This window comes from Lynx canadensis, chromosome C2 (assembly GCF_007474595.2).
Source record: "Lynx canadensis isolate LIC74 chromosome C2, mLynCan4.pri.v2, whole genome shotgun sequence".
Taxonomy (NCBI): Eukaryota; Metazoa; Chordata; class Mammalia; order Carnivora; family Felidae; genus Lynx; species Lynx canadensis.
In genome coordinates, this window is record NC_044311.2 from 84754681 (window position 1) to 84776542 (window position 21862).

Sequence of the window (21862 nt, forward strand, 5' to 3'; positions counted from 1 at the left end):
GCCTACAGTGCAGGGGTCACATTAACACACACATGCCCTAGAGGGAAGGGTGAGCCGGGCCGGACAGGGGTGCTAAGGGTGCTTAGTGCATGGTAGTCTGGGAGGAGAGTACACGACACAACAGGGAACACTTGAGTCTGCCTGGGCAGTCATGGAAGGCTTTACCAGTTGAACTTGGTCTTGAAGGAGAAGTCTGCCTACCAACGCCAGGAACGCAGCCCTTCCAGCTCCACAACGGTTGGTGTTCAGAGGACCTACTGCTCGGGACTGTGAGCACAGAGCCCGACTACCCAGGGCCAAGACCAACCAAGGGGAAGACAAAGTGATTGAATGTAATCTCCCATCTGAGAAAGTTTGCTCTCACCTTTAAATGCACAGAGAAGAAACCAGCTCATAGCTTTTCTTCAGCGATCATGACAGCAGTAATAATTGCTTGCTCTTTAATAATAAGAGCTAACATTTATTGAGCATTGACTGTATGCAGGGCACTGGGCGAAGTCAGCACACGCTTTATTGCCCTTAACTCTCACAACAACTCTGTGAGGCAGGCACTATTTATCCCTTGCCAGGCAGGAGGACACCGGAGGCTTAGGGAGTTTAGGTGTCTTGCCCAAAGCCCTGTGCAGTTGGTGGGGGTGGGATTTGACACCACGATTGTCCAGTGTCCGGCCCATGTTTAAACCACTGCTTCTCAAGAGCACAGACATCCAATTAAAGCAATAAGAGCTTTATGGCCCTCAGTTGGAAGACTAATTGAGAACGTGATGCCACCATAATAAACTAGAAACCAAGCTTATCATTAAAATTCATGAACAGCTGTCACATGTTAGGTGTTCCATAAATGCTTGTGAAATGAGGTAGCATTTAGTGCCAGGAAATGGAAACCAACCCAGTGTCACAATGACACGCTTCACCCATGCAGGAAGCAAGGAGAAACAGAGAAGGCAAACAGGCGGGCAGAGCAGTGGTCGCCGGGCAGGCACGGACAGGGACTCCGAGGATCCAGGGCCCCTACTCCCTGGGCACTTAGACCTCTGGGGACCTGCTCCTCCTCGAGCAAGCAGAGGGTTGCAGAGGGTCCCTCTGCTCCAGTCCCCTCCAGTTTCTCCTGCTGCCCCTCACTTAGCCCGCACCACTGACCCTCGTGGCTTCTCTCCCTGGGGGCCGAGCTCCTGGTGGGAAGGCTTTGTGTTGTCTCCCGCCTATCACAGAGGAGGCCTCCAAAAATAAACGCTGAACGAAGGAAACCCAGCGCTCCCCCAAATAGTGCACGGGTCTGAGACACACAACGTGAGAAAAAGACAGGACAAAGGAAAGAACTGCAAGAGTTCTGCTTTTCAAAAGTAGCTTAAGAGAACAATCCATCCTGTAAGGCAGACAAGGATGCCTGCTGAGGGGAGGGACGGAGGAGGGAGACGGGGAGGTGGGATTGAGGAGAAAGGGAGGGAAGAAGGAAGGGAGGAGGGGAGGAGGGGAGGAGGGGAGGAGGTGTGAAGGGAGGGAGAGGGGAGAGGAAGACAGCAGCAGCCCGTCCGGATTCTCCCCCGAGCCACCTCTGACAGTACTCTGGCCACGTTTTAATTAGCGGCGAGGTTGTCCCATTGACTCAAACAAAAGCTCGCTCGCTCGCTCGCTCGCTCGCTCTCTGATTAATTTTCGAAAGAGCCCGCCGAGTTTAATCATAGCAAACACGATGACCCCCGTTATTACGGCCTGAGCAGCCAAAAGCAGGAAGTAAAGACCCCAGAACAGGCTGTGGTCTTGGCGACTGCCGTCGGCCACGAGCTGCGCCGGGGCCCGGGGTTCCGAGCTGTCGGGCACCGAGGCCGTGTGGCCCGGGGCCGCGGGGGCTGCGGCGGAGCGGGGAGGCGGGCCGCGGGCGCCCCGGCACTCGGGGTGGTCGTCCGGCAGGGCCCAGAGCGGCAGGCCGGCGCGGGGTCCGGGGCCGCGGCACCGCGGGGGCTCGGCTCGGCCCACGAGGCCCGGGTGCCGCCGCAGCCACGCCAGGAACGGCCCCAGGTCGCAGTCGCAGCGCCAGGGATTGTGCCCCAGCAGGACCTCCGCCAGCCGGGGCAGATCCGCGAACACGTCTCCGGGCAGGGTCTCCAGCAGGTTGTGCTCGAGCCGGACTCCCTCCAGGCTGCCGAGGTTGCGGAAGAGCGCGCGGGGCAGGGCCCGCAGCCGGTTGTGGCTCAGCGACACGCGGCGCAGCCCGCCGAGGCCGCGCAGCAAGCCGCCGGGGAGCGCGGCCAGGCTGTTGGAGTGCAGGGCGAGTACCTGGAGCTCGCCCAGGCCCCGGAAGGCGTCCTCGGGGAGCGCGCTCAGACGCGGGCTCAGGGTCGCCCCGAACGCCCGCAGGCGGCTCAGGTTGCGGAAGGCGGCGGCCGGCAGGGTGCGCAGCCGCGTGCAGTTCAGCCACAGCTCCTGCAGGCCGGCCAGCTCCCCGAAGAGCACCTCCGGGAGCTCCTCCAGCGGGTTCTCGAACAGGGTCAGGAAAGTCAAATTGTGCGAATAAAGGAAGAGGGCCGGGGGCAGGAACTCCAGGTGGTTTCTGGAAAGCGTCAAGGAGCTCAGGCTCCGGAGCCGGTCGAAGGCCCCCGGTGCGATGGAGCGGATGCGGTTTCTGTCCAGCTGCAGCTCCACCAGGGCACGCAGGCTACTCAACAGCCCCGAATCCAGAGAGACGAGCTGGTTCGAGTGCAGCACGAGTTTCTCCAGCTTAGCCTGTGCGCCAAACAATCCCCGGGGCAGGTGGGTCAAATTATTTCTCGATAAATCCAACACTTTCAGGTTCCCCAGGTTTGTGAAGAGGCGAGAGGGAAGGAAAGCGAGTTGATTTTGGTTCAAAAAGAGCTCCTGCAGGTTAACCAGTTTCTGAAACATGTTTTGGTCAATGTCCTTTAGTTCGTTGCGGTCCAGAAACAACTGTTCCAGGAGCACCGTCTTATCCAACAGCGCACCTGGAAGATGAGTGATCTTGTTGCGCGACAGCCTCAGGGTTTTAAGTTTTATCAGGTCGTCGAAGGTGCCGGGGGCAATGGCGGAAATGTGGCTGTCCGACAGCATCAGGCGCTGCAGGACGGTCATGCCACTGAAGCTGTGATTCTGTAAGGTGCCGCGGCCCATTTGGAAGAGCAGGATGTGCGTGAGGTTGACGGGCAGGCCGAGCTCGGCGATGCGCGCTACGCTGCTCCCGGTGCACTGCGCGGCATCCCGGAACACACACTTGCAGGCGGGGGGGCAGGGGAGAGGCTGGGCGCGCAGGAGCCCCAGCGCCGCGCACAGCAGGGCGCTTCTCAGCATGTCTGCAAGGGCCGCAGCGGGAGGTCTGGAGGCGACACACAAAACGCTCACATTGGATCTTGCAACCCTGCGGAGGCAAGAGCCTTCCACCAGGATTATCACTGGCTTTAAGTGTTACCCAGATACAACTAAGTATCCCTCTTTTCTTAGAAATGCAGATTTTCCTGGGGCGGGGGGGGGGGGGGGGATGGGGGGGAGGGGGTGGTGAAAAGACTTTCATTCTACACTGCGAGGTCTCATCCTTTTGTTCTACCGATTTTCTACTCTCAGTTTAAAGCCTTAAAATTAAAGCGTTTTCAAAGCCAATACTTTAAAATCCTTACATGGAACTGATGAAAATAATTATTCTCACATTCAAGAATGTCTCACATGCATCACTGAGCAGTGCCCAAGGTGAAGAGAGCCCTGATCTTCTCGCCTTTACCCAGAGGTGGCTATAACCAGCAGTCATGAAGGGAACGGCAAAGTCTGTAAAAAACAACAGCAACCACCACCCGATTCCTTTTACCACACTCATGCTGTATGCACGGTACTTATTCTACTAAAACAATAACACCCTCGAATAGCGAACACCTCTATTTAGCCACAGTGAGAAAAACAGGTAATATCTATCACGTTATGCCATACATGGTTCTCAGCACTTGATTTGCATTAATTCATTCACTCCTTACGCTAACCCTATGAGGTAGCTATTATTAACCCCAGCTAAAGGATGATGAAACTAAGACACAGAAAGGGTACGTAACTTACCCAGGGTCATAGAGCTAGAATTGTTGACAGGGAGCTGTCATTCCTAAGATGCTTAACAAAAAATTAATACCAACTCGTGGCATTGAAGTACACGTGAAATATGCACAGTAGTACTAATCTGCCAAAACAATGTTTCCCAAGTGGAATTGTACACAAATCATTTCTTGTACTAAATTTCATATATCTTGTGCACATATAGACTAACCAAGCCCTCCAGTTGCCCATCCCTAATTTTTAAAGTATTTGGCCTTACCTGAAATGGTGCTGCACCCCAAAGCAACTGAAAGGCTTAGGGCTTTGCCTGTGATTCAACACTTTCCAAAGGAAGAGGGAAGTATCCTTGCATCCTGAGGATAAAGACTTTACCAGAATAAAAGTCATGGAAAGGACTTTATCTCAGAGGGCATATTCTGGTTTTTAATGACAGATATCTTCAAACGGAAGAGACCATTTGTAACCTGAGTCTTACTGTCAAAGGAATGATAAGAGCAGGAGAGAAGTTTCTCCATAAAATAGCACATTATGACTCTGTGATGCTAGGAAAGTTTAGTGACATGGTGGGCTTATTGTGGCAGCCATACCCCAAATGGACCACACTTCGAGTCTTCCTTTTCTTGCCATGTTGTCCCAATTCTTTTTTTTTTTTTTTTAATTTTATCATTACTTTTATTTTTGAGAGAGACAGAGTGAGAGCAGAGAGGGTCAGAGAGAGGGAGACACAGAATCTGAAGCAGGCTCCAGGCTCCGAGCTGTCAGCACAGAGCCCGACACGGGCCTTGAACTCACAAACTGTGAGATCATGACCTGAGCCGAAGTCGGACGCTTAACCGACTGAGCCACCCAGGTGCCCCCCAATTCTTTATTCCAGTTCTTCTCTTCCCCATTTAGGAATAATAAAGCAAAGAACATTCTCCAATGCTCCACTCATTTTCTTCTTCTTCTTAGAAATAATAAGACTAAAAACATTCTAGAATATGTTAAAAAATGGCATTACTGAGTTGAAGGGTGTTCACATGTTCAATTTAATTTAGGAATGTCCAACTGCATTTCAAAGTAGTTGTACCAATATATGATGCCTAGTGTGTGGCAGTTCCTGTGCTTCATACCTACCTCTGCCCATACCTGGAATTGATTTTTTAAATTTAATTTTTACCATTCATAGGAAGTAATTTTCTCCAGGTGTTTTTTTTCATTTCCCCCATTTAATGATAAACTTGGGCATCTTTTCATATTTTTTTAAAGTTTATTTACTTTTGAGAGAGAGAGACAGAGACAGAACGGGGGAGGGACAGACAGGGAGAGAGAGGGAATCCCAAGCAGGCTTCCCACTGTCAGCGCAGAGCCTGACACTGGGCTGGATCCCACAAACCATGGGATCATGACCTGAGCAGAGACCGAGAGTCATGCATGTAACCCACTGAGCCACCCAGGTGCCCCATCTTTTCATATTTTTAATGCTCACTTGTGCTTCATCTTCTAAAAAATTTGGGTGCTTTTCTTTTGTCCATTTTCCTATATGCAAATATGTATGTTTATGTCTTTCAGAAAACTGAACTGTAGGCATTCTTTATGTATTCTGGATACTAATCTTTTGTCAGTTATAGATGTCAATTATCTTCAATTAGTTGGTAGTTTGCTTTTTCATCTTCTTCATGATGTCCTTTTATGGATGTTGTCTTTTTTTTTTTTTAATTTGATGTTTATTTTTGAGAGAGAGAGAGCACGCAAGCGCATGAGTGGGGGGGGGAGGGGCAGAGAGGGAGGGAGTCACAGAATCCAAAGCAGGCTCCAGGCTCCGAGCTGTCAGCACAGAGCCTGATGTGGGGCTTGAACTCACAGACCATGAGATCATGACCTGAGCCAAAGTCAGATGCTTAACCAACTGAGCCACCCAGGTGCCCCGGATATTAAGTCTTAATATAGCCAAAGTTATCAATCTTTTATGATTTTTTTTGTATTGAAATAAATCCTCCACTCCTCCTCCCCCCCATCAAATCTCCTATAATGCCTTCGTTTTATAGTTTTGTCTTTTGTTTTTAGATCTTTAACCCATTTAGAATTCATTTTTGTGTATGATGTGTGAGTTGAATCCATTTTTTCCCCCCACTAAGATAATCTGCTGGCCTAGCCCCATTTATATATAATTAAATCAATTCCTTCTGCCATTAGAACAACAATGTTACCACAGTCATGAACCAACCATCTCATGAATGTGTGGGTCTGTTTCTGGGCTATTTAATAACCCCTGTACCAATACCATACTGAAATAACCTTTTTATGTTTAAAAACTGCAAATATCTAGCACTTTATGAAGTGTGAAGAAATACACATTCTCATACTACAGTGGTAGAACTATAAATTGGAGCAAACTTTTGGGGGAAAATTTAGCGGTATCAACCAATTACAAATATACATATACATCCTCTGTCCAGTTCTGCTAAAAATACACCGTGTCTATGCTCATTAAGATTTGTACACAAAATGGGGCACCTATGGGCTTAGTCAGTAGAGTATGCAACTCTTGATCTCAGGGTCATGAGTTCAAGCCCCACATTGGGTGTGGAGCCTACTTAAAAAAAAAAAAACTGTGCACAAAAACACTTCAGGGTTGTTTGTAACAGAAAAAGAAAATTAAATGACCATCAACAGGGAAGTAGTCATCTAAATTATGAAAATACCCATGCAATGGAATGCCATGTGGACTTTGAAAAAATCAGAGCTGCAAGTGTTGATGTCTAACAGAATGATGTATAACAAGGGCAACATAGTATATATACATGATTTGTATAGATTTTAAATCAGCATAAGACTTCGTGTCAAATTCTGGTAGGCTTCTGTGGCCTACTTCCCCAGGAAGCACTCCAATCAGAATGACCTCCAAGTGTTAATTCTTTGAAGAGAGCAGGACATTCGAATGCCCAAGAAGGGTATGGAATTTGCAGACGGTAGAGGAAAATTGTGAGTCCATTCGTTGAAAATCTGGATGGGATATTGAGAAGTATTTTTTTTAATATTTATTTTGGGAGAGCGCAGGCGGGGGAGGGGACAGAGGATCTGAAGCAGGCTCTGCGACGACAGGCTGACAACAGAGATCCCCCAAGGCGTGAGATCATGACCTGAGCTGAAGTCAGACGCTCGACTGAGCCACCCAGATGCCCCGAGAAGTTATTTTGAACAACGAATGAAGTTGGTGGCTCCAGTGTTTTGCGTCCTTCGTATTTTGGATTCACGGAACAGGTTAGAAATCTGCTGTCCTAAGAGGCAACTCCTGTATAAAAGTCACCCTGGCCTGTAAGATTTGGCCTGTCTGCCTGGATGAGATAGGCTTTTCTCCTCGGTGGATGGTGACTCAGAGACCAGGGCACTCTGAACGCTGACAGTCTCATCCAGACTCCTACAACTCCCTCCTTCCCTGCAATACATACTCAAAATATGGCAACTGGAAGCAACACACAGGGAAGACAGAGACATGCAGGACGGTGGTGCCCACACACAGGCTGTGGGGACATGGCATTTGCTACACAAACCATAGTGAATGGAAAGAATGTGGACTCAAACTAAACCTTCACACCATCCATTCAATCCATCACACCACAGCCAGCCACACAGGCCACAGCAGAGGACGCACATCTCCTGTAGGACCCATGACGTCCGGAGAGACCTCCTGGCCCAGCACAAACCCTGCCTTCTCTGGGGTTTCTAGCACCAAGTAATTAATTCCACAGTTACTCTTTCCCTGGAATGCTCTTTTTGCACCCACAGCTGCCATTTTGCTTCAAACTTACCATGTTTTACATGGCATTAGCTCTGGGTTTGATCTTCCCAACTGTTAATAGATTATAAGCCTCCAGTCTTGTATTTCACTATTTCCCTCAGACCTTCTTACGCTGTTAACATTTGATTCTACATTGTATCTGACAGATGGGTTTCCACAGGATGGTCACACACACGATGTGATAAATATGTGGGATGTGGTACTTATTCCCTTCAAAAATCCAAAGTTAAAAAAAAAAGGGGGGGAGGGAATGGAGAAGTATTAAGTAGGAAAGTAGATCCAGAGAGGGCAGTACTTGTATAGCTAAATGGCACACAAATGTAGAAGGACGCAGGAAAAAAAATGTCATTTCAATCATTTAAATTTTTATTTTGAATAGCTTTCAATCCAAAAAAGATTTCATAAGGTTATTTACAGTGCTGAATGTACAATTATGAATGTATGCCTTTTTGACATCAGGGTACCATTCTTGAGCAGCAATACAATTTAAAAAATATAAAGATGCAGTATCATTTCTGATATAAAGTTACTTAAAAAAATCCAAAGTCTTAGGGAATTCACAAATCATAACAGGAAGTAACTATCTTATTAATTTAATGTGCACATAATTACCAAATTTTATTACATTAAAAATATGTGTAAATGCCCACAGACTGTACAAAAATTAACACCCCACATTTTGTCAAAAGTTCCCAACCACCTCCCACCATAAATATACAAAAACCTATTTTCAGATATGTCAAAATTGCATGCGTGAGATCTTATAGAATGTTTTCTAAAGCTTGAATTTTGCTCTTCTCTGGATAGTGGATCTATAGCCAGTTGGGGAACAGAATACATAGACAATGATGTGTTATTTACCATGCCTCTGAAACTGTGCAGTATCTTCACAAACACGGGAGACAAAATAAATAAGAGTCAAGACTGCAACAGTTCTGTTTAAATCCAAGTGCAATTTGGAAAGCTCTCAAATGTAAGAATTATAAAACTAATATAAAAAGTATTTCTTTTGTTGTTGGCTTAGCCACTTTTCTTCAAGCATTATTTGCAGCATTGCTTTACAGCAGTTGGTGCTAGAAGATACAAAACATATAGTTACCACTATTTATATTTGAGGGAGGAAAAAAAAAAAACAAAAAACTTTAAACAACCCTGAGGGAGACACACATTAAAAATCTTGTTATTTATTTAAAAAGTTAAAAAGTTACATATCATTATTTAACAATTACTTTCCTGGACATTTCTGTCCTTTAAGTATGTGCATAAATAAAATTTAAATCGGCAATATTTATTAATCTTTAATACATCAAAATAATATATGTACAGATTTTTAAATTTAGGTCTGTATACACTCAAATAATTTAATGTGAAATTCAGAATCAAAATTACTATGTCATGGTGATCTACAGAGAGAGAACTCAGTCTATCGATGGCACTGAGTAGGACCCACACCTGGATTCACAGACATTCTTCAAATAACATTCTGGAAACCATCAATTACAACTTGAGCAACCCACCTTGTCTATGTTGAAATGTAACTTCCTACAAATGCTTTTCCACCTACCTAAAAACCTCATTCCTTTGAAAACAATATGGACAAATGAGATATAAAACCCTTATAAAATCTAAATGTTAAAAAAAAGGGTGTAAAAAATATAGCTTTTTATGATCATGCTCTTAAAGATGTTAAATACAATCCGATAACTGGATTTTTAAGCTGCTACTTAGCAATTACTTTAATTATATGCTTCAGTATTTAAATCAAATAATAAAATTTACAATTCTGGGAAATCACTTAAGAATAACACTGTTACATATCAGAAATGAATGTGGAAATTAAAAAATGATCGAGATAAGTAACTATAGAAAACAGTGCTAAATCACAGCTCAAGAGGTCTAAGATGCATAGCTTCATAGAATCATTCATGGAACAACTGTTCTTACCTAAGGTGTATTAATATCATACTTTTTGATGGAAAACTTCGATTGTATTTTTATAAGAATCATTCATCAGTGGCAATAAGCAATAACAGTGATCCTGAGTGTAACTTACATTTTCCTATAGTTACCAAACATCATTCAGGTCTCTGCAGCATAAGAAATGAGAACCGTGTGGTTCTATAGTTCCAGCTAACATTTGATAAATTGGTACGTATCTATCAGGAAAATAATGATTAGCTAGAAGTGGAAAGCACAAGCATGCTACCAGTTAAGGAAAAACATAGGATAACGTCCCACAGTTTTAGCAGTTTAGTGTCCATTTTATAGCAATATCAGTTTCCTTGTTTATCGTAACTGTGGGCTTTTGCCAAGCTGCTGGATCTTACCTAGAAAGGCATTTTTAAAGTTACTTTAATTTTGTTTAAAATTTAAACATTAACCAGATAAAACAGGCGAAAAATCTTTTTCACATTTCTTTTGGCTCAATTAATGTCTAGTCTTAACTTTATTCCAATTTCCACCCCCCCAGAAATTTTTACAACCAAAAAATGCTCCTTTGTAAACATCCAATCCAAAATAAGCTCTGACCTCTGGCGCCATCTAATGGCATAAAACAAATTCACCAAGTTCATCCTGCTTTGAAAAAGTAGCAGTCATTCAAAACCACTCATTTTTAAGCCTCATTATTGATAGGAGACTTATATCAACCCTTAAAATTTTTAGGAGGTAAAAGTCTAACTCAAAAAACTAAAAAAAACAAAAAACAAAAAACAAACCAACAACTCACTATTATCTTGTCTTTAAGTAATTAAAAACCTAGAAGAAAAGAAAAATCTTTAAAATGATAAAACCTGAGAGAAAAAAACAGCTATGAAGAGATATTAGAAATACAGATCTATATCTATTGCCAAAGGAAATAATCTTTTTTTCCTAGTGAAAATGGTTCTATGGTTCTACAACATTTAACTGAAGTAAATCGTACTATTGACAGCAGACAGATCACAAGATCCATTCAATAGCTTTGAGGGACATCTGAAGAAGGCAGTGAAGCACCTTGCTAATTAGAAAAATAAAACTCAGGCAGTTTGTACAGAAATTATAAAACCGTAAATGGAAATTACCTGAGTTGTTCTATAAGCAACATCATAAAACTCACCCCTAGGCTATCAAAGGGAACTGGTCCGTGTATATACGGAATTCTTTGGAAGAAATATTGGAATCAAATGAAAACAGGCTTTCTACCTATTTTCACTAGAGGCTAATTAACACCCATTTTATTTATCAATCACAAATTTAGGGGTGGTAAATAAATGAGGGCTTTTTCTGATAAGGGTTTGTGAAAATATATTTAAACGCATTAACCAAGTCTCAGAAGCTGATGTCTAAAAACCTATCAAATATCAACTTTCTTCTGTACCCTATTTAAAGAGCATCACTGAGGGTAACAAGAAAATTCTGGAAATATATGTAATATGTAGTTCCTGAATACAGACATAAGACTTTACAGACTGATTATGAATTTAACTGGCAGGCCCACTGTCTTATTTAAAAAAAAAAAAAAAAAAAAAAAAAAAAAAAAAAAAAACCTCTCAAATCAGCTATACTAGAAGAGACATAAATTGAAATGGTGCCATTCTGACGCACAGGATCGGAAAGTCCGGAAATTACATTCTCCTGCTACCAGCATACCACTGAGAGTGACGCAGTGCTACGTTATGGTGATGATTTGACATGATCCATTCTCCTTAACTAAAGCTTTAGCCTCTGTTGTTGTTTGAGGTTTGGGTGGCCATTCTGGATCAACCAAGAGCTCCTGAGCCAGATACATGTACTTTGCCTTTGGTATCTTCTTTCTACAGCCCAGGGCCCAGGACAAGCAGCATTTTCCCCACCGATCCACTGATGCCTAAGAAAATAAGGGGGGGGGGGGGAACACACTAGTAGATTAAGGGCTGCTTGTTTTTAACACGTTTTTTAAAGCACAGTACATCAACACAGAAAAGTAAGAGGAAATGACTTCTGCATATGACAAATGAAAAAAACTCAAGTAAAAAAGGTCAGCTTTCAATTATTTAGGAACATATTTTTTAAGATTTTTTAAATTATCAATGCAATTTCATTTTATTTAGTTTTATGTACCTATCCTCTTGTGTGCAGATACATTTTTTAAAAAATTTGCAGATCTGGGTTTTATAATTCTATAACACATAAAACATCAAGTGTACGAAGAATAACTTTAAACTATTCAGAAAGAAAACATTTTTCATATTTAATATAGAGACCCTCATATTCTATCTCAAATTATCTCTTAATACCATTCCTCCTGGCAACTTAGCCGCTGATCATTTTTTGGAAGAAAGCATTGTTAAATATTATTGTTACTGTTAGTGAATGTCACCTTTCAAAAAATGAAGCACGATGAAAATATTGTTAGGTCAAAATTAGAATTTATATCATGTTTATTGTCAATCACTTCTTTTAACACACTTTCATTAACATAAAAAAATTTTCATTTTTTAATTATAGTGTCCCCTGGTGTTCCACTATGGGAAAGAAGTACACAGAAAATTACTTCTGAAAAGGTAAACTGAGTACTGTTTCTTAGAATTATTTCGTAATAAAAAGCTCTGCTGGCACTGAAATCCTTCTGGATCAATCCTGATGTTTTTAATGAATGTGATCTTAGATAAACAGTCTCTGAAGAACAAGAAAGCAGTCCCTAGTAATTGTACAAAAATGTAAATTCAATATAGGCCCTCAGAACTGGTCTTAATTGAAATTTGAGATAAATAACTAAACCTGAAATCAGGTAACTAAAATGACTATTCAGAGACCTGTGGTCATATTCACCTCTGAAGATCAACAGTCAATTTCTAATTATTTTGGCTGTTGCTTCTCCAAAGCAAAATCTAAATCCCAGGTTGTTTTGTTTTGCCATCAAACTACGAGTAGGTTTAATCTCAACGGAGGCAATCTCACAAAGTGCAAGTGTAACATAACCGAGGTAGACAACATTCTAACACCCAAATGGCTTCATCATTGAGAGAGGCAAATTTGCTATAACACCGGTTTTGAACCATATGTTTCTAAATTGGCCAGTGGAGAGCAGCAAAAAGACTTTAAAATAAAAACTTTAATGGGGCGCCTGGGTGGCTCAGTCAGTTAAGCGTCCGACTTCGGCTCAGGTCATGATCTCACAGTTCGTGGGTTCGAGCCCCACGTCGGGCTCTGTTCTGACAGCTCAGAGCCTGGAGCCCGTTTCAGATTCTGCGTCTCCTCTCTCTCTCTGCCCCTCCCCTGTTCATGCTCTGTCTCTGTCTCAAAAATAAAAAATAAACAGTAAAAAAAAATTTTTTTAAAACTTTAAAAAAATTTTAAAGGTCTTCTAGTTTTGTCAACAAACATGGTAAGCTGCACTGGTACCAGGAATTCACAGGCACAAACTGTGGTCACAAGTAAGGTGCAGGGGGTTGGGGGGCAGGTAGATGCTGGAGATCATTTATCTAGTAGCGTCTTTACTGTCATAGCTAAAAAGAGTTTATCATCATCATCTTAAAACAAGTCTACAAGAAAATATTTGGCATTAGGATACAGAAGAGACTAGATATAGGATTCTCAAGGTGATCCAAATAACAAATACGGATGACCCTTGAACGACATGGGTTTGAACTGTGTAGGTCCGATTATGCACATTTTGATAAATACAGTACTTCCTTATGATTTCTGTAGTCACAAGTTTTATCTAACTTACTTTATTGTAAAAATACAGTATATGATACATACAACACACAATATATGTGTTAACTTTATTTTATCAGTAAGGCCAACAGTAGGCTATCTATCAGTAGTTAAGTTTTTGAGAAGTCAAAAGTTATACACAGATTCTGGACCGTGCAGTGAGGGGGGTGGTTAGCACCTCTCACACGTGTGTTGTTAAAGGGTCAACTGTAATTCCTTTCCACATACACATGTCATGCAAGCACATATACAATAACCCTTGACATTTAACCTGAGGTGAGGCTCACTACTTGGATCTATCTTTTCCCAAAGGTGTTTAATTCTTCAATGTAATTGTAGGAAAGATCATTGTTCCTAAATCAATCCAAAAGCTGTCACTTTTTATTTTACAGCCTACAGCACTGTTAAAGGACCACAAGACAAGACAAAAAAAAAAAAAAAAAAGAAAAAAAAAAAGGCAAGAAAAGATAGGCCTTGTCTGTCCAGATGAGCCATCCAGGTTAAAGGGCAATGTGGCAAGCATAGCACGCTGAGTTAAGGAAAATCATAGCCCAGGGTCTCCAAATTTAAGAGACACACACACATACACTACACACAAATAGACACATATATACCTATATCCACTGTTTCCTACCTGTAGAAAGTGTGGCAAGCAATAAAATTAAAACAAATTTCATTGCAAACAGAATCACAATTAAATAGAACTCCTTCCACATTAAGGTGAATATTTTTTTAAAAAATCCTATTTCCTTATAAAAACAAGTACACTTGTTATAATTTAGAAAAAATAAATTAAGTCACAAGAAACACTAGGGGATCCCCATTCTGCTTACATTGGAAACATTTTGTTCCTGTACCCTCCCCTCCCCCAAATATCATACACATGAAGTACACGACAGGCAAGCACAGGTTTGTTAGTTGAAACAAACATACCACATGCATCCTCAAATACAACAGAATTCACTGGTAGAGAAAATAACAGGTGCTACAGGCATGCTAGAATGAGAAATGAACCAAGGGAGAGATGATGGTAGCAAGAAGAGAAAGAAGCTCTGTGCACCAAGAAGGCAGATGTGGAGCAGCACAGGGCTCAGAATGAGCACTCGGGTCTCCCCAAACACCTAGGCATAAGTCCCTGAAGCAGGAGAACACAGTAGCCGTAGCAACTGGAAGGAGTGGTTAAACAACCAAGTGTATCCCTCAAAGATGGGAAAGAAGCTGCCACAGTCCAACAGAGAAACCACAAGGAACTTGCAAAAAGATCTACAGCTAAAATTCTCCTGCTTCTTAGACCATTCCAAGCTGTTGGTTCCAGAACCCCAATGCCAGTTTACTTTCAGCAGTGTCTTTTACAAAATGTTTTCATGAGTAGCATGTAAAGGAATAAAGCCATGCTTGTGGGAAAAATGCTGTAATGATACTGTGGTTTTCATAATAGTCTTCTTCCATACCAATCCCAAATATAAAAATAAAGACAACCAGAATTAGCATTCTATCTACGTAAGCTCAAACAATGTTTCAGTGGCATAAGGACTACAACTAATACTTGCTTTCCCCCGCAAAAGGAAAACAATCAGGCACAAATCCTCAGGCGGGATTCAAACTACATGATGATGTAATCCTAGTTCCACATCTACCACTAAGTGGCCTCAGTTTACCAGACATGGGATATGCACCAATGCTTCTTAGCAAGAGAATGTGCTGCACAGATCTTCCCAAACAGGGTAAAGCTCTATAGAAAACTCTTCTTAAAATCAGAAACCCTGGTTTCAACGCCCAACTCTGTCACTCAGTAGATGGCATAACCATGGCAAGTTGACTGAATGTTGCTTCTTTACGTATATAGTGAAGTGAGAAATACCTTAAGATTTTGGGAGGATCCTGGAGGTGTTGCACAGTACCTTACAGATTATCAGGTATTTTAGAAAAGGTTATCAGAGATTTCCAGATGAGGCTCTTGACTTCCCAATCCAACTGTCTAAGACCCGGAGCCTAGTCCAGGGCCTCTTGTTTTGAAACTTTCAACCTATATGGGTCTATATGGTTAGGAAGACAAAAAAGAAATAGGGCTTTTCATCCCCCAGAAATAATATAGACAGTTGGGACTTGCAGTCTGAGAAGATCTCCTGTGATTCTTGGTAGAAAAGAGCACAGAGCAGGCAGACACGAACAACAGTTTGTGGCACAGGAGAATTACGGCAGCCACAGAAGTTCCTGATGCAGCAGGCCACTCTCACCTCTAGTCTCTTTTCACCTTCAACCTTGACACCAGTGACATCTTGGACTAAAAATTCTCTGTTGGGAAGGGTTTGTCCTGCGTACTACCATAGGATGTTCATTTAGCAGCATCCTTGGCCTCTACCCACTACATGCCAGTAGCAACCCCTCTTCCCCTCCAATTGTGATAACCAAAAATGTCTCCAGACACCATCAAATGTCTGGGGACGGGGGGTGGCGAGCAACAGAGTGGTCTCTGATTGAGACCTTATGGTAATGTAACTAGCTGACTGGTTCTTGAAGGGTCACAAATATGAACAGGGAAGCCACATTACACATTCTGAAAGTGTCAGAAGATGAAAGTGTATCATTCTGTGCTAACATATTATAAGAACTCTTTTCTAAAGCCAGTAATTTTAAAAATGCTTTCTTAATCACAATCACAGAAACTGAAGACTAAAATCGTTGTCTGCTCAGTGATTCTCAGAACAAGGTGGCAAACACACAGGGGATGCTAGACCACTTTCTGCCTTCACTCTCTCCTCTGAACACTTCAGAGATAGGAAGCCACATGAGAGACACAGACTTTTAAAATAAGGAGGAGGGGCCCCTGGGTGGCTCAGTCAGTTAAGTATCCGACTTCGGCTCAGGTCATGATCTCACGGTTTGTGAGTTCAAGCCCCACATCGGGCTCTGTGCTGACAGTTCAGAGCCTGGAGCCTGCTTCGGATTCTGTGTCTCCCTCTCTCTCTCTCTGCCCCTCTCCTGCTCACTCTCTCTCTCTCTCTCAAAATAAATAAATATTTTAAAAATTCATTTAAAAAATAAATAAAATAAAATAAGGAGGACAGATACTAACAAATTTCTAGGAAACAGAGACTTAGCAAATAATAGAATTGTCTCTCATTTAATTTTGTTTGAAAAGTGAGGAGAAATGTCCAATTCAAATATTTTAAAGGAGGCTTATGACCCCCCACTTTTGACTAAATAGGGATATATAATGCCTCCTCAGAATCTGCATTTCTTATTTAAAAATTTTATTTATTTTTTTAAAGTAATCTCTACACCCAATGTGGGGCTTGAACTCATGACCCTGAGATCAAGAGTCGCACGCTCCACCAACCGAGCCAGCCAGGCACCCCTGCATTTTCTGGATCAACAGTGAGAGCTGAAAACTCAATGTAAATGTTTTCCTTGGCCTGGGCCTTGCCAATGCAAACATGTCATATGAGGACTGATGATAGGAGCCGAAATCCACCCCTTGAAGTAATGTAGTGAGGTAACCCAAAGGAAAAAAAAACTCAGACACAGAGGAGATTTCACTAATGGACGTGAGCCCTGATACAGTTCTAGCCATATCACTATACTGTTTTGAGAAAAAGGAACTAAAGGTGAAGCCAGACACATGCCATTAGTACCAAACTTTCACTCTTCATCATAAAACATTAAAAAAGGAAATGGCACTCCACAGGACCTCTTAAAAAGAAAGCAATCTGTGATATTACTCTGGGCATCGAGCCTACTAAACTACCAAAATAAAGTTCAGGAAGTTGCTACTTAGGTAAAAGAAGGCTAAAAATAAGTGAGTGACCCAACTCAGAAATGCCAGGGAATCCTCTTGAACTCTGACAGCTTTCCTCTTGGCTGAGGATGAGCAGAAGATTTAGGACTTGGCATATGTAAAAAGCCCATCACGCACCTACAAATAGCAATGGGTCAGATCATGAGGCAAGGAGACACTGTATTGTCAAGTTCTCTACAGCTAAACAAGTGGATCAGAGCTGATTCGATGTTTATCAGTTTAAAAAAAACTAAGACGGACCTTATATGTTTCGTTATGTGTTGTAGAAGTACATACATGTGTATTAGTCATATACTACATGACTAGAGGTTACAGTATATGACTACAGCATCCAAACACTAGGAAATGGGTTTTCTTCATCTCTTTCTCTTCTCTTTTTACCATGGAGCTTGTGTATCTTTCAAATAGTAAGCTGCTTAATGGATCTAAAAACTCCAAAGTCCTAAGCGATGGTTTATATAAAGATCTGCACAGTCTCTCTGAGATTTTTTCTGAATGAAGAGAGACATACGTCTGGAAAAGCCAAAGAGCTGCCCCAAATTAAGGCACAGTAACTGCTGACAAGCAATCAGAAATAATTCCTCAAAATTTTGTTCTCTGGACTCTGATTCATGAACAATTCCCATTTCATAACTTTGTTTACATGAATCTCATTTAGCTTCTAATGGGACTCATGAAAACTGTAAACATGTAAGCCAGAGAGAAATGGAAAAATGAACTCTCACTACTGAGAAAAAGATCTTCAGACACAGAGAAGATAAGGATTGGAATGGAAAAGAGACTTATGAAATTCCTGAAGTCCTGAAAAGCCTGTAACAAATGTTGCCAAGAATTTTCTAGGACTCCTTACAGGAAATGGAATGCCAGGTGCAGGGGAAAGGTGGAGGTAACACACAACAGAACACCACCCTACAGAAGGCACAGTACACAACTAAAGGAGCCTAGATACACGTGAAGAATGGAGAGCAAGTGCTGATTTCCAACCTGTGGCGGCTGTGTGGTGGTGAAGCGGTATTCTCCTTGTTTGTCTCGATTGAACACAACTTTCCAAAGGACCATGTCAAGGAAGAAGTTCTGAGAGATATTCCAGTGAGTTAAGAATTAAAAATGACTAAGTCATTCTTTATTAATGCGCACATTTTTAAAAGGCTCACACAATGCTGCATCATTAGTGAAAAACATGACTTGGTTTTCATACAATTTCAGTTAATATTGAAAAAGGATAAAGTATAATAGAACTTTTTTTGTTTTACACAACAGAACTTTTGTAACAAATATAAATCATCATAAAATTCTTGATAAAATGGGACCTCTAAACTTTCCACAAAATATGGCTTTTATTTGAATCCTCAGGCCTTTCCCATATTAAAATAATGGTTATAATCTGAGTTAACAATGAATTATTTTCACTGAGTTAAACATAATATGTATAAATGTGTATGACTTCATCAGAGTCCAACATAAATAATTCTTGATGGTGAGCAAGAATAATAAATTAAGAGAAATTATGAGAGGATTCCCTTAAAAATTTTTTTAAAATTTTATTTGAAATAACATTTATATGAACGGATGAACTTCTGTAGAAAAAGGAAAGCTTTTAAAATATAGTATCTTGGATGTACTTTCTCGTGTCCATAAAACAGAAAACCATTTTCACTGGGCAATTTAAAAAGATCAGTACCATAATATCCATGCTGCCCACTATGGCCCAAATTTAAATACCAAGTCATCTTTTAGATAACAAATTAAACATAATTTCCAAGTTGAGAACAATTATCACCAAGGCACACACAGTTCCCCACAAATTACCTAATTTTAGTTCAAAAGCCTGCCTCATAAACAAACCCTTAACTTAAAAATCACAACTGCATCTCCTTCTTCCATTTCACCTATTGCTACTAGAGGAGTGAATTAGAATAGTAGTTCTGAGAACAGACACAATCTTATTAAAAAGAGCAAATGAGAACTTACTCGCTCCCTTTATAGAAGCCAAATTAAAGGCAATCCTACTAGGAGAGTAACTATAAAATACACAATGGATCAAAGAGGACTTAAGACCTCTAGAGGAAACTTAGAAGTAACTACCAAGTACGAAGTTCCAGCAATCAGTGCTGGTAAGTTCACAGTGGTCGTTATTTTATACTTTCGATAAACTGTTATTAAAATTCACTACAATTCATGGAGAAAGCCCCTCCCTCCTTTCTTTCCTTCAATGGGAGATTTTACTGTATATCACAGGTCACTGGTGGTACATGCCCACTGTGATTTCATGATCACTGGTTTACTATGAGCACCAATCTTCTCTCCCTTCTAAAGATCACTGCTTTTTGCTATCTCACTGGTTACTTTCTCCTATCTGTATGAGTGCAGCTAAGTTATATCCCTTAACAGGACTATGGAAAAGGTCAAGAAGAAAAAGCTAAATGATTTTAACCAAAATGAAACTGAGATTCTTGGTAGATTTCCATGCTGCCACCTGTCCTCTTCCTCCAGGAGTATTAAATCACCAAGAATCCCAAAACAGCAACATAGTCATTTGATCATCTGAAGTGCTTACCTCCACCATGATAGATACAAGGGCATTGACAAGAACAATCATAAGCATAGTTATACGCCACTGATATGGTACACACACTATCTGTAAGACAAAAATTTTTAAGTTAAAATTGTAGTACGCAATTAACATTACTGCATTATATAATAATTTCTACATTTACCGAATTCCTATTATATACCAAGTACCTTCACATACATTATCTACTCTATCCTTAACAATGCCACAAGGTATATCCACTTTTCCGATGACAAAAGTGTAACTCAAGGTTAAAAGAATACAGTAAAGCGGCTGAGCTTAGAGTCAAATCCTAATCACTAAGACTCAAAAGCCCATACTTTCTACTGGTTCATGAACTTCTAACAAGTCCCTATTTTTAAAGTAAAGTCTTGTCTTTAAACAATGAGGCAGATACCAATCTAATAATGAAGTATCACTCAAAACTCTACATATTGATATAAAGACAAATTCATAAAAGGACTATCCAAATCAATTTAACAAACAGTCTACGTTTTCACTTTAAAATCTATGTTTAATTTCTAAGGTCTAAAAAAGAAAAAGAAAAAAATTCCATTCATGCATTCACCTTTTAGTCGACTAGCAAATATTTACTGAGCACCTAAGATACTATGCTAGGTGCTGTGGAGTTGATACGATCTAAGAGGTTTTAGAAAAACCCCTATGACTCCAGCAAGAAAGATTTCAGGGGTGGAGACTGCTATAGTGATCAAGGCAAGAGATGATGGAAGCTGAAACTAGTGATGGGGCCACAAAATAAGAAAAATATATGTGGTTTCTGTGTAACACAGAGCTTTTAAAACTCTTTTAATTTCCCAAGTGATGTTGGCAATAGAAGCATCTTACCCAGAGCTTCTAAATCTCCTGGAATATCCTGGGTATCATGTTTTTTATTCTAATGAGGCTACTCTTGGTGGGCTCTGGATAGCTTCAGGGTGGGGGTTGGTCATCAGAAAGACTAAGCCATGATTAGAAGCTCAGAACTTTCAGCCCCGCTCTCCCATCCTCCACAGAAGGGAGAGAGACCAGAGATTGAGTTAATAATGGACCATGACTACATAATGAAGCCTCCATTTTAAAAAAATGTTCCTCAACTTCAGGGTTTGGAGAGCTTCTGGTTCGGTCAACACATGCATGTGCTGGGAGGGTGGTGCAGCCCCAACTCCACAGGAACATAAGCTCTTATGCTCAAGACCTTTCTAGACCTCGGCCTATCTGCCTTTTAACCAGGTTGTACATTTGTACCTTTATTATAATCTTTATTATAAACCAATAAACATAAGTGTTTCCCTGAGTTTTACAGCAAATTCTCAAACCTGAGAAGTGGGTTCTGGGAACTCTGGTTCATAGCTAATTAGTCAGAAGTACAGGTGATGACTTGGGACTTGCAATTCGTTGGGGAGCACTCTTGTGGGACACAGCCCTTAACCTGTAGGGTCTGGCTAATTCCAGGTAGTGCCAGAACTGAACTGTAAGATACTGAGTTTGAGTCCAGAGTTGGAGATGAGTGTGGGAACAACCCCCACACAACTAGTGTCAGAAGTTTTGTGAATAGAGGAAACAACGGTTTCTTTTTAGGTGGCAAATGGGATGGATTAAAGCTAAAAGATTCAGAGTAAGAAAATGGAGAGAATCTAGGAAAAGACTGGCTTTGAAAAGAAAAGGAGAAGACAAGGACACATATACACACTTCTGACTTGGATAAATGGTGGTACTAAAAAAACCAAGACAAAGCAGGGTTGAGGAAGAATATGATGATAAGCTTAGTTATAAAAATGCTGAATCAGAGAACTGATGGGTGAACCACGCATATAATATTCGGTATGTCAGTGCATATTCAATCCTAAGGCTCAGTTGTGAGAGCTAGACCAACACAGATGGCACCATGGGTGAAGCTGGCACTATAGAGCAGCTCACCCAAATGTACAGAGTAACACAAGCGAGAAGAACAAGAATGTGTGGAACACTAACATTTAAGGAACAG

At 41.3% G+C, this 21862-nt stretch overlaps 2 protein-coding genes across 11 annotated transcripts in view; both read right to left on the reverse strand.

Moving 5' to 3' along the window:
• Positions 1 to 426: 426 nt before the first annotated feature.
• Positions 427 to 4391, reverse strand: GP5 (glycoprotein V platelet). Of its 6 annotated transcripts, none has more exons than XM_030329891.1 (3): positions 4307 to 4391; positions 3722 to 3771; positions 427 to 3328 (listed from the first exon to the last, which is right to left on the reverse strand). In XM_030329891.1, exon 3 carries the CDS (start codon positions 3301 to 3303, stop codon positions 1582 to 1584), a length of 1722 nt encoding a protein of 573 aa, XP_030185751.1. In that variant the 5' UTR covers positions 3304 to 3328; positions 3722 to 3771; positions 4307 to 4391; the 3' UTR covers positions 427 to 1581. The 6 variants fall into 6 exon arrangements, with proteins under 6 accessions (XP_030185751.1, XP_030185752.1, XP_030185749.1 ...); XM_030329892.1 differs by having other exon boundaries at positions 3673 to 3771; XM_030329889.1 differs by having other exon boundaries at positions 3656 to 3771.
• Positions 4392 to 8173: 3782 nt separating this feature from the next.
• Positions 8174 to 21862, reverse strand: part of ATP13A3 (ATPase 13A3) — an 89388-nt gene continuing 75699 nt past the window's right edge. For 3 of the 5 annotated variants that reach the window (XM_030329078.1, XM_030329076.1, XM_030329077.1), the window contains 3 exons: positions 19864 to 19944; positions 18291 to 18380; positions 8174 to 11675 (listed from right to left, as the gene is read on the reverse strand). In XM_030329078.1, the coding sequence (XP_030184938.1) occupies positions 11478 to 11675; positions 18291 to 18380; positions 19864 to 19944 (369 nt within the window). In that variant the 3' untranslated portion in view covers positions 8174 to 11477. The remainder of the gene's footprint in view (positions 11676 to 18290; positions 18381 to 19863; positions 19945 to 21862) is intronic. The other 2 variants (XM_030329080.1, XM_030329079.1) reach the window with 2 other exon arrangements.

Coding starts and splice junctions, on each gene's coding strand:
- GP5 (XM_030329891.1), bottom strand. CDS start 3,303: ATGCTGAGAAGCGCCCTGCTGTGCGCGGCGCTGGGGCTCCTGCGCGCC.